The sequence below is a fragment of the Eleginops maclovinus genome, chromosome 5 (genome assembly GCF_036324505.1).
Source record: "Eleginops maclovinus isolate JMC-PN-2008 ecotype Puerto Natales chromosome 5, JC_Emac_rtc_rv5, whole genome shotgun sequence".
NCBI classification, from domain to species: Eukaryota; Metazoa; Chordata; class Actinopteri; order Perciformes; family Eleginopidae; genus Eleginops; species Eleginops maclovinus.
In genome coordinates, this window is record NC_086353.1 from 23611336 (window position 1) to 23624079 (window position 12744).

General features: G+C 40.7%; 1 protein-coding gene across 4 annotated transcripts; it reads right to left on the bottom strand.

The window, feature by feature from the left end:
* Window positions 1-66: 66 nt before the first annotated feature.
* On the bottom strand, window positions 67-9796 carry tmc8 (transmembrane channel-like 8). 4 transcript variants are annotated; one of them, XM_063883026.1, is made up of 17 exons: window positions 9666-9794; window positions 9471-9625; window positions 8849-9098; window positions 8165-8313; window positions 7917-8051; window positions 7787-7839; window positions 7565-7704; window positions 6673-6820; window positions 5330-5503; window positions 5097-5248; window positions 4419-4482; window positions 4202-4311; window positions 2275-2461; window positions 1365-1522; window positions 1046-1189; window positions 784-862; window positions 67-612 (listed from the first exon to the last, which is right to left on the bottom strand). In XM_063883026.1, the coding sequence occupies exons 2-17, from the start codon at window positions 9508-9510 to the stop codon at window positions 490-492; spliced, it is 2106 nt and encodes a 701-aa protein (XP_063739096.1). In that variant the 5' UTR covers window positions 9511-9625; window positions 9666-9794; the 3' UTR covers window positions 67-489. The 4 variants fall into 4 exon arrangements, with proteins under 4 accessions (XP_063739096.1, XP_063739097.1, XP_063739094.1 ...); XM_063883027.1 differs by having other exon boundaries at window positions 7565-7641; window positions 9471-9796; XM_063883024.1 differs by having other exon boundaries at window positions 9471-9796.
* Between the last annotated feature and the right edge of the window lie 2948 nt (window positions 9797-12744).

Here is a 12744-nt window from a genome sequence, read left to right on the forward strand (position 1 = left end):
TGAAAATAGATAACATAATAGGCTGCATGTTCGGGTTATGGAATACAAATGAAGCTCAAAAAGGCATAAACTAAAAATGTTTATTTATAGGGATATTGAAAAACATTCACACGTCATTGAATTCAGATTTGAAAAAAACAACTTAATACTATAAATGATAATAACATAACATTCATTTGCATACATTTGTCATTTACTATAAAAATGAACGTTGAAAAACAATGTAACACTGTTTTTGCAGTCACACAAGGAAAACCATTTTTTAAAATATACCTTTAAACATGACCGCATGAGGTTAAAATATTAACTTTACAGAAAGAGGCTCAGCGCATCTCTTATCTTCATATGATGTAACTGGAACAGTGAGTGTCCATTTCACTTTTTATTTTCAGCCACTTCCATGCCCCCAACCAGGTGTTCGCACAAAACAAGGATTTATTTTTAAATGGAATTAAGTGGACAAACAAGCCTGAGAGCTCAGGACTTTAATTAGCTTTCAGGTGGCAGTCGTTGGTTCTCTTCAATGGCTGCAGGACGCACTCTGCAGGGGTTCCTCTGACGTCTGAGCAACGTGGTATGCTGTTTAACCAGGAAGCGCTTATCAGAGCTGCTCTGTGAGGGGGAAACACACAAAGGTCTATAGACACAACAACACTCAGATACACTAACCATAACAAGCCAATAAACCAGTGAATGATTCACATGCAACGACCAACCAAATGTTTTCTTATCTTCTTTCTATGACCAATGAAATATGTTAGGAGTTGATGACATGTGACTTACCATCACCAGCATATCTTTCAGTCTCTCGATGGCCTTCTGATTGGCTCGTCCCCGTGACACATATGAGGTTAAGATTATACTGAAGAAACAGAATCAAGTATGCATTGGTGATTATTATTATCACACAATATACGCAGCTGTAAACACATCCAGTTCTCTCACCTAAAGGTTAAAACAGTCTTAAAGAACATTAAACTTGTTTTCTTTCAAATTTGGTCAACTACATAACCAGTGAATGTGAATAAACCTGTTGCAGACTTACATCTCTGCAAGTATGAGCGGCAGGGCGAAGGCTGACGAGTTCAGATAGCTGAGAGTGGACTGTGCAGGGCTTGGGAGGCTGTCCACACACACTCCTGTCACATTAAACACATTTTGTCCATTTCCAAATGGACCACATGAGAAACTGGAGGGGAAAAATAGGGAAGGAATAGAGCATATATAAGCAGCAAAAATGTGCAATGCCTTGTTTTTTATGCTGCTGCAACGAAAACATTTCCAAATTTGGGATCAATAAAATACTCTGCTACAGTAGTATGTTTAGTATGTTGGCTGCAAGTCAAATTACAGTTAAAAAGTACCGGTGATTGCAGGCTGGTTCTCTTGGCTGGTAAAGGTTGAAGCCCAGTGTGGCTACAGCCATGAGGAGGCCGAGCAATAACATAAAGTGGAATAAAACGGAGGAGCTGGAGCCTCGAAACATCCTCTGCTCTGCCACGCAGCACCGCAGGACTGAGAACTGAACACAGGGCAAATACAGTTGATGGTCATTGGTGCATCTTGTGCACAAGTCCATCTACATCGAACAATTGTCTGCAAACAGACTTATGTAACAGACAATTTCTTGTCTTTATTCAGTAATTGAATGTATTTGCAGCCTTTTGTCTAATGACGACCGTGCTGTACCAAACCTCCCACACATACAACCAAAAGGAACATTTTTACATTGTTTCACATTTTTAAAACACCTGATTTAGTGAGCTGAAGAGGTGCTGGTCGGTAGATGTATTTAACTTTGGACAGAGCCAGGCTAACTGTTTCCCCGTTTCCAGTCGTTTTGTTACGCTAAGCTAATCGTTCTGACCAAATGAGCTGAGTAAATAAGCATATTTTATCCAAAATCATTCCTTTATGTAAGGAATCTGTTAACCAAATTCTGCAAAAATCATCATGTTGCCGAACAAATATTAACATCCAACAGAATGTCAGAATTATGGTTGATCCTAAATATCTATCAACGTTGATACTTTTGGGAGTAGTTTGAGTTTATGGTATTATCTGAGAATATTTAGAAGATTCTTGTTGTATTCATTGAAAAAGTATAAGCATTTAGTTTATTGTGAGATTAGTTATATCTTTTTAGTGTGTTGTTCTTAGTCATTTTGTGACATTAAAGCCTGAACTTGATTATGATCTGGATTTAAACATTAAGAGACAGAAAGACACACAGTTTTGTGTAAGAGGGTCTATCACTCTCGCGTCCCAGACAACCTTTTGGATGTAGAAAGTGGCCGTCAGTGTGACAACTCCTATCAGCGGCAGAAGAGGGCAGTAGAAGACTCCAACCCAGGACACTGTCTGAATGTACACTAGATCCAACACATTGAAAGGGACCAGGAAGCACTGTTTCCCCCACAACTGGGCCAGTAAGGATGAGGGATACTTCTCCTGCAGCAGCCTGTCATATATTAAAGATAGTTGGAAAAGAAAGAACATGAATCTTAAATAGGAAGTGTAACTTCAACCTTTCCCTATACATACCTGCAAACTAGTCACCTTTCGGCGAAATTCGCCATTTTCAACTCAAAATATGTCATTGACGTGAATCGTGTAGATCCGAAGTTTCTTTTTTTAGGGGGGGGGGGGGGCTGACCGACCAACCATAGACTGTATAACCGACTGTATAATGAGCAAGAAACAAGTTTGCTATCTTCACAATAAATAAAATCTTTGTTCAAATGACTCGCGTTCCACGACCACCGACCAATCATAAGCAAGATAAACCACAGCGCGCGCTTTTTTACCCATCGGTCCCTCTTGGAGTGGAGTGCTCAGTCGTCAGCGAGTGGTTCTTCTGGACAATTTTCGGGATACGTTACAGATACAAGTTTTGAGGTAAGTCTAGTAGCAGGTAATCTGGCAAAAACATTGTATGCTGTATCATTTTAACGTTGCTGAAGTAAAATTATTTTAGCCAAATAAAGTGTATTAACATGCTTAAGCTTATCAGCTTGTTAGGTTGCTAGCTAACCTCAGTGAATTGTGTTAAAGTTAGCCTAGCTAGACCCGTTCTACGTCACCTCGTTCAATGCGAACAGAATGCGTTTGTGAAGGCTGATCTCCACAGCATCCGTCCTGTTATCTGATATTACTGGCGGCTATGTCATTGTGGTCAGATATGAGAGGGATGAAAACGAACACGTAATGAACAAATACACATCCTTGTGTGGTTTAGTGAGTAGCTAGTAGTGGTGCAACGGATCATCATTGATCCGTGATCCGTTCGGATCAATTATTTCGGTTTCGCATTCATCAACTTTTTAGTAGCTACGAAAAGTTTGGAGTTACGAACAAAATCTACAAACGCTGGCGACCGTGTGTAGAGTTAGTTTACAGTAAGCACATATAACGCTTCACTGTTGGAAATGACAGTATTCATATTGCGCTGTGTTATGTACACAAGACGCAGATGCCTTTGAAACACGCGATCTAAAAACGAAAACATATTTTATATGTAGTAACAATTGTTGGCAATTGGCAGGTTTAAGATCCAGATTAGGTTCATGGTTGTGAATTATCTGTGTAAATCGGCTCTATAGATTACACGTTCATTCTACATGTTGAATGATGATAGCGTAATACAAATATAGGCTATACATACAATGACAGAACTGCCGTGGGCTTTATGTTATCCGTATCCTTTGTTAAAATTAATGTTCAATAGCTCTATGCCAATGGGAACAACAGAACGTGCGCATTACATATGGACCAATGCGACACGTTCATTACGGCCGTGGACCGATAACGGTGTTAAACACCGTGTTTAACACCTTGTTTAACACCTTGTTTAACACCGTATTTAACACCTTGTTTAACGCTGGCGTTACCGCCGCTTAACTTAAATAATGAAGAACTGCTTTTAATTACGACTTGGCCGAGATCTTAACGTGCTGTTCATGCGTTTCCCATGAATAGCCTACTACTATAACTCGGAGCGGAGCAGGATATAATGCGCATGTGCGGCGTTGCTAGGCAACGTGTACAAAGTCTGGGGGGGGGGTGCCCCCAGACCCCAGACCCCCCTACAACGGTTTAGTTTGTCACCTTTTTCAGCCCTTCTGAGTTTGCAGGTATGCCTATAGCTTAAACATGGCAATGACTAAGAAAGAAAGAGACAGTTGATCCCCGACAAACCCACTTCCTGGGGTAGTTCAAGAAGAAAGCGTTGCAGAAAGCAGTGAGGAAGTTGAAGATACACAGCTTGTACATCTCTCGACCAAACAAGTTCTCCAAGCATTGAGACTGATCCTGTAAAAAACGCAGAAGAAAAGGGGGTTTACAAAGAACACACTTAAGAACATATATCTAAGATCACATATTAGTCTTTAGGATGTTACAACTTAAATATTCCTTACTTTCAGATGTTTGAAGATGAAAAATAAGTAGATCCCCAGTGAAGCCAGTTTTAAAAAGATGCTCCTGAAGAAAAGACAGGGTGAAAGTGTGTGTGTGTGTGTGTGTGTGTGTGTGTGTGTGTGTGTGTGTGTGTGTGTGTGTGTGTGTGTGTGTGTGTGTGTGCTTGTGTCAGATGTGAAACCAAGTCATTATTTTGCATATCAAAAGTATATCTCAAGTGTTTGCTCTCAAAACCCAAGTCAAGAGGGGCAAGATAAGATTTAAGTCCCAGTCCTAAAAAAGGCTAAACACCTACACATTTCGACCTGCAAGTTTTCCATCTAGTTTTTTTTACTGAAACTAGATTGTTGTTGTTATGATCTTGTCCAACTGGCATCACGTAAGAAAAAAGAGGTTTAAACCCAATTACCAACTAAATCCAATTAAAAAAGTGCCAACGTAAGTCCATTCAGAAAATGAATTGGATTGTGAGAGTCCACTAAATAACATACTTTTAAATGTTTGGGTTTTGGGTAAGGAACATTCATTTTTAATTGAAAGTCTGAGTGAATTCACAAGTGATTGGAAAGTCAGTCAAAAAGATTTATTTTTCGAGATGTTAAACAATTTGTGACTCGGACCTCCATCGAGTCCAAGCCATGTGACTTGAGGTGAGTTTTTCTCCCTGTGTATCTTACCTCACAAGCGTGGCATTGACCTGCATGGTGAAGGAGTAGTCTTCAAAAGATGAGATCTTGCGGAAGATGTGAGGGAGGAGCAGGTTGACGAAGCTGATGGTTATGGGAGGGAGGTACTGGAGGACCAGAATGACCAACCATTGGCGTTCACCCTAGGAAACACAGGAGAGTGAAAGTGTATAAATATATATTCACCTCATCCAGGGAACGGTGGGACAAAACCAGCTACTCACCGGTATCCCTTGGTCCTGTGATTTGTTGGTGGCGAAGTAGATGAGGTAGAATGCTCCGCCCAGCAGAGACAGCACGAGTAGGTTGAGGAAGAACCTGAGCAGGTAGAGACGCACCCGCTGTCCAAGTGTCCTCTGGGCCTCACGCAGGGAGAAACTCTGCTCCTCCAGAAACAGCTGAGGACCAACCGAAAGACACACAGGAAGACTCTTCTGTGAGCTAGACTTGATCAGTCTTAACTCTATCAAAACATTGGAACAGCAGAGGGACCACGATCAAGAATTATACAGTCCAGCTTCATTCATCATCATGTACACCTCTTCATTTGCAGGTATTTTCATTTAAAAGAAGTCAAAAGTCATTAGCTAAAAAATGAAATAGTAACTTAAGGGCACTGGTGGCAAAGTCCATAGGGACTTGGCTTGGGAACTCGTGGGTCACCAAATGAAGTCCTGGAAAGACCAAGTGCGTCCGAGTTGTCCCTGAGCCAGGCACTGTTTCCTACACTGTTCCCCGGGCGCTGTACATATGGAAGCCCATTGCTCCTAACACTAGGATGGGTCAAATGCAGAATATAAAGTTCCCCTCTGTGCGACGATTAAAGAAGATATACCACACCAAGAAGAATCAAGAAGATATAACACAAGGCCAACCATTTTTATCCACCATCTTCTGGTTTCTGCCAATAATATGTTTAATTTGAATAGAGCTACAGTGCTGAATATCTGTAAAACGTAACTTTACTCATGATCTTCTAAATGATAAATCATGATAAAACACGTAAAAACATGCCTCAACTTGATTTAGAACAAGTCAACCCGATTAACAACTACAGTATGGACTGACCAGTTGGACACAACATTTTATGGGAAACAGTCAAAGGCGATGATAGGGTAGACAGATTTACTGTCTACTAAATTTGCCAGTATTTGGTCAGATACCAAGGTTAATCAGAAAAGCGCTATCATGCATGGTTGTGATATTCTGTGCTGCTACCCCACGTCTGTGGAATGCCCTCTCTGACACCTTGAGGGCCCCACAATCCACTGACTGTTTTAAAAAAGGTCTTAAGACGTTTTGTTTTTAGCAAAGCTTTTGGTCCCCCTCAGATGTTTTTTATTCTTTAACAAAAACGCTCTTCTTGTTTTTATTCCCTTCCCTTCCTTCCCCTTGACTTCCCTTCCCTTCCCTCCCCTTGACTTCCCTTTCTTTTTTTACATTTTATTTTTAACCTGTAGCACTGTGAGATCTTTGATGAAAAGGGCATTATAAATAAAATGTATTATTATTATTATTATTATTATTATTATTATTGTTATTATTATTATTATGCCTGTCTTCTCACCTTGAGATCATTTCTTATGAAGCTGTGTTTGAGAGTGGCAGCCGCAGGGTCCTGGATCGTGAAGTCCCATCCACAAAATATCTTGTAGCTCACGTTCATACTGTACTGCTTCCCGAGCATCCAGGTGTGCTTGTAGCCAACCGTCGTCCTATCAGAGAAGTTTGTAGATTTATTACGGAAACTTTCTTTACTACGAGGACATTTTAGCAAGTTGCGAACCGTTTTATTTCAATAATTATTACTATTATTTACTCCTAATGACCTTTATGTCAGCATCATGATCGACTACTCCTATATAGTTTTTCTTAATGTTTGTCTCAGCGCCTGCTCGCCACAACATCAAACGGTTAACAGCTCAAAAATGGGAAGAGAAAGCAGGAGGATATTTATCTGTGTGAATTTGGCGGTTATATTTTGTGGTTATTGCTCATACTAGATCAAGTTTTAGCCCAAAATCAAAGAAACAAAAAAGGAGACAGTTTGTTCAGTCATTGAAGAAATTGAGCGAACTGTGGGACTAGAAAGGATTCAAAACCTTAGTTTGCACTCTTCATCCATGAGTGGTCAAAAAGGTTGTTTTTTTCTAGAAAAAAATAGTATGAAGGCCGAACGTCACTTCTGGACTAAATTAAGGCCCGTCCACTTTCCGGCAATAGCTGACATAGCTTCGCTTGTTGAAGTTACAAAGCATTGCAAAGCTTTCTGTGATTATGAGAAAATGCATTATGATAAAATATGCATTTCCTTCTTTCTTTCGCTCACTCACTCACTCACTCACTCACTCACTCACTCACTCACTCACTCACTCACTCACTCACTCACTCACTCACTCACTCACTCACTCACTCACTCTGCACACGCACTGTTCTTGTGCAGTTATGTCCTAACTGACCTACGGACCACCAGGATGAGAGTGAGGAAGAGGATGGTGAGGATCCCAGCGAGGTACAGCAGAGGTGTATTCAAGCACTGCATATTCAGGGAACCAGGGGTATAGAAACAATAGAACACCGGAGAACGATCAAGGTAGCCCTTTAGAGAGAGGAAATTAGATTACACATAAAACAAACAGCACACACACACACACACACACACACACACAACAAATCCTTACCGATCCCAAGAAAAAGTCCAGAACTGAGTCATTGCCTCCAAACTTCAGAGGTTCTATAAAATCACAGAGAACAACACTGTGCTGTCGTGGTCATTTACTAAACTGTAATTTGTCATTATTGCAGACTCACCACTGCTTTTGCTCCTGCCATAAAATATGGTAGGGCCCACAATGAAGCCGAAGATAAGAGCACAGTGAAGTAGGTTCAAGTTCACCAGGTATCTGAGTAACACAAAGTAAGCCTTCACGCCGAATCCATACCTGCCTGCAACAGATCAATCAGGGTGTTATAGTGCAGCAGCATTTAGGTCAAATCACCAGGTTATGGTAACTTAAAGCTGACCGAACAAGGTCCTTATAATTATTTGCCTTTCTTACCTTCAATGGCATGGAGAGTGTGCTGCCATGGCAACAGGCCTGATAGAGCTCCTCCCATCTGTTCCCAAACCCTCTTCATGGTGATGCTCTGGCTCCGCCTCCAGGACACCCAAAAACCAATATCGCTGATTTGCATCTTCCTCCTGTCCCTAATTAACAACAAAGGGAGGTATTTAATGAATGCCTTTTTATCTAATTTAAACCCCTGACCTTTACCAGCAAAATATCATTATAGATGTTTTAATGGTGTCTCCTCACTTTAAATGCTGACAGTGAGCTAGCTGAATAAAGGGGGCAAACAATCATTTTAAGGCTGATGAGATGCCATTTTTAAAAACTTTGTTCAAAACATACATTTGAGAAAGGCTCTAATAGGCTTTTTATGGTAAATCGGGCAGTTGTTTCAACCATGGATGTGGGGATCTCCACACCCAAAGGGATTACATAATCCTTTTCAGTGCAACTGCTATATTTTTTTCCCAGTTTTTTAAATGTGACTTGATGGATAATTGCACATCTTCAGTCCATGTTTACATCACTTATTAGAGTCATTATAGGTTGGGAAAAAATGGAGAAAAATTAGTAGAGTAACACTAGAGTAAGTCAATTCTTATATCGGAGGAAGTCATAATATGATCCAGAATGAGAAGAGGCAGATTTGAGGAGTGAAAACAGTTTCCCCACCTGACACTTCTCTTCCCCTGTATACAGATGACCATGTTCCTGAGTGGCTGTGTGGGTGCCTTATCTCTGGGTCCACTGGACAGGTGGCCATGGATGCTCTCCTCCCCAGGAACGGGGCCATCCTGGTAGGCCTCGCTGGGCTTTCTGCTCTGCTCGGGCCGACTGGCCTGGATACTGGGCAGCAGATCAAATATCTCCGTCTGGTAGTACTCACAGGAGTCCGACGACACAGTGGAGTGAGTGCTGTCCTCTGTGGGGAGAATAACACATGAATGTGGCTTAAAGAGCATGTTTTCATATCAGAAATGTAACTAAACTCAGGTTGTGTTACCGGTTATAGGGTAACAGTTAGAGGTTATTTTTATCAGCTTTATATTATATTCTTGACAAGTCGATCAAATGATAATCAAAAGTGATAAAAGCAGTGAGGAAACCCAATGTTACATCCTTGCACCGTTGTGCTAATCAGTTAACAATGTGCAAACTAGAACATGTTTGACATTTATGCTTTAAAAAAATATTAAAATAATTTACTTCGAAGTACAGTCATAATGAGGAACAAGCAAATGTCGTTTCACACACACGGATAATGCACAAGCACATTTGTATTCTTTCTTGTTACCTGATAGGAGTCTCATGAAGTTGACAGTTTTGTTCTCCATTTTTTCTACCTGCACTTCCTCTTTTCCTTTTTCTAATAACTAATACTCAAACACCAATCTTCTTGCTTCATATAAAACAATGTCATCTCCAGCTGCTACTTAAAGTTATGAAAAAGTTACTTCCGCAAACTGCGTCAAAATATTATGCATCCCATGTCAGCAACCTCCAAAAGTGAGACCCTGAGCTGATGATCTTGACCTTCTCTCGTGTTGTTCCTCTAGCATCTTGGTAAGGCTCACTTTGTGGCAGGTGGAGAAATGTCACATATATTCACATATAGACTGACTGCGACTGAATTTCACAAAGCACAGGAAATCACATGACAGGATACAGAAAGGCGTGTTGCATTGGTTGCTAAAAATGTCACAAACATTGTACAACAGCCAGACATACTGTACACACTATGCTTAAAACAAGTGGGAATAACATGAAGGTTGATTCAAGGGAATATGTTGAATGTTGATTTTGTTTTTTTATATGTGAGTCCTAAAAGATTATCTATAATGTACTCTGATAGTTTTTAACATATATATAAACATTGATAAAAATAGGTTTCAAATCAAACTATACTTTGGAATACAATTTGCCACAATGATCAAGTATCAGTTTAGGGCAGTGGTCTCCAACCATAGACTGTATATACAGTCTATGTCTCCAACCTTTTTAAGCCCAAGATCCCTGACCTTCACCTTGGTGAGAGGCAAGATCTACCTATTTAAGCGTTGAAAGAAAAAGACAGCCCAGATTGTACTTCCAACTTGACGCCTTTTATTCAGGCTAACTGTATTTGAATTATGTGAAATGCTTTGGTCCAACGTTCAAATTTATGCAACAAAAACACTGTAACTAGCTTATCAAACTGGCCATAGCTACACATCAACTTCAATTCTAAATTATTCAATTTCATTTCAACACAAAAAGAAAAGGAATGTGGAATTTGTGGAATTTTCCACATATGACAGTATTTTTTTATGGTAGACAAGCAGATCATATCAAGTGTTACGCTTATCCACTGAAGCTTCAAGACACATTAATATCAGCATTTTAGAAAATAGAACTGTAATGCTAACAAAATTCTCAATGCAATTAGGCCAAGTACAGCTTCATGTCCAACACAAAAAATAAAGGTGTGGCCTATTTCCTTTTGTATGAGGTTAGTACTTTGTTCATAGAAGGCACACACACACAAAACACACTAGCAGTGAGCAGATCACATGCGGTGTTATGCTTATCCACTCAAGCTTCATGCAAGTTACATAACATCTGCATTTTAGAATATCAATAAAATGTATTATTATTAAAATATAACTGTAAATGTGTTTTAACAAAATTCTCAGTCAGTGTAAATAAGCTCAGTGCAGCTATGTACCATCTTATGCATCATCACTTTTCACATTGCCATCAGATGTCAAAACTGGCATGTTACTCACCCAGGTTAGTGAGATGGCTGTGACTGAATACTGTCTGTGAGTGCTTTGTAGTTTGGCTCATAGCTACTGACAGCTAGTCTGAGACAGTCTGTGAGGTGTTTGTCAGTGAGGCGGCTCCTGTACTTTGATTGAATTATTTTCATCTGTGAAAATGCCATTTTACAGAGGTAAGTGGATCCAAAGTGGGCACTCACTCTTAGTGCACATGAGGTGATGAGTGGAAACTTCTCCCTGCTGACAATTCCCCAAAAGGTACTGTCCCGTGATCTTACTTTCAGCTCAATGTCATTTTGCAAATCAACCATCTCCATGTCAACCCTACTAGGCAGAGCAAATACCTGCTGAAATTTGGCTGCTACCTGTTCCACATCAATGGTCAGGAATGGGTTTAAGACGAATGCAGCAACATCTTCCATAATTCACTAAAACGCCGACTGAACTCTGCTGCCACTTTGTCCAGGTGAACACAGTACTGCTCAGGGTGAAAAGCGTCCTTGTCACCGATGGCCTGTGACATTTTCTCCAGGTTGGGAAAGTGTGTCAGCCTCCCGTTTTTCAGCTGTGTGTTCCAAACACCGAGCTTGGCCTTGAACGCATTCACTGCGCTTATCATGTGGGGCAGGTGTCGGTCTTTTCCCTGGAGCTCGTTGTTCAGTGCGTTCAGTTTTGCCGTCAGGTCTGTCAGAAACCCCAGATCCAGCAGCCACTGATCATCTGACAGCTCCTCATGCTCCTCGTTCCTTGTCTCCAGAAAAGTCTTTATCTCGGGCAGCAAATCAACAAATCGCTGCAGCACTTTGCCGCGACTCAACCACCGGACATCAGCGTGGAGGAGCAGGTCTCCGTACGCGGCATCGAGCTCATCCAATAACGCCTTGAATAAGCGGTGTTGAAGCGCTTTTGCTCTAATCGAGTTGATCAGTTTGACCACCAGAGTCATAACTTGAGAAAGGTTCAAGACCGTCCCCACCAAGGCCTGCTGGTGAATGACACAGTGGTAATTCACGAAGTCAGGAAAATCATGGTCATTACGGCACAGATTGCGCTCTTGGCTCTTTGAATTGGTCGTGGTTAGTGTTGTGGTGCCGCTCCAGATTTCCTCTTTTAGACAGCGCCAGAGTTTGGTGGCACAGCATACAAACACACTTGTCTTTCACCATGGTGAAAATAAATTCCTCTTCCCATTCCTCATGGAAATTATACGTTTTCGACTTCTTTCTGGGAGCCTCCGCCATGCCAGCTGACAACATTGCCGTCTACTAGCTATCATCTGCTAGTGCCGTATATTGTCATTTTGCGACAGTTAATGTGCCAGTATCCTTCTTTGATCTTATTCGTCAATTTAATGCCGCCTGTTGCGCTGAAAAAATACAACGACTGGATCGGATAAGATTGAGAGAAAATAAGGTGCTTGCAAAACTGAACATTAATCAGCCATAATGTATTTGTGTAATTATTTTTCTACTATTTTGGGGATCTACAGGGAATGTTTCAAAGATCTACCAGTCGATCGCGATCGACGGGTTGGTGACCACTGGTTTAGGGTGTCTAAAGCAATGTTATAACCAATGGTCCCATTCTCTTTAACTTGATGCAAGTGAAAATCATCAGCCTTTTTCACTCAATCCATATAAACTATAATTCACTTAATAGACTTAAATGATCTGAGAAGGTTTGTAAGAGGAGCTGATGTAGCAAGAAGGCTCTATCCACCCACACTCTACACCACAAGCATGTAATGCTTCAAGTCAGTACCATTTACTAAGAAACATGAGTAAGGGTGTCATTTCTTATGAGCCTTTT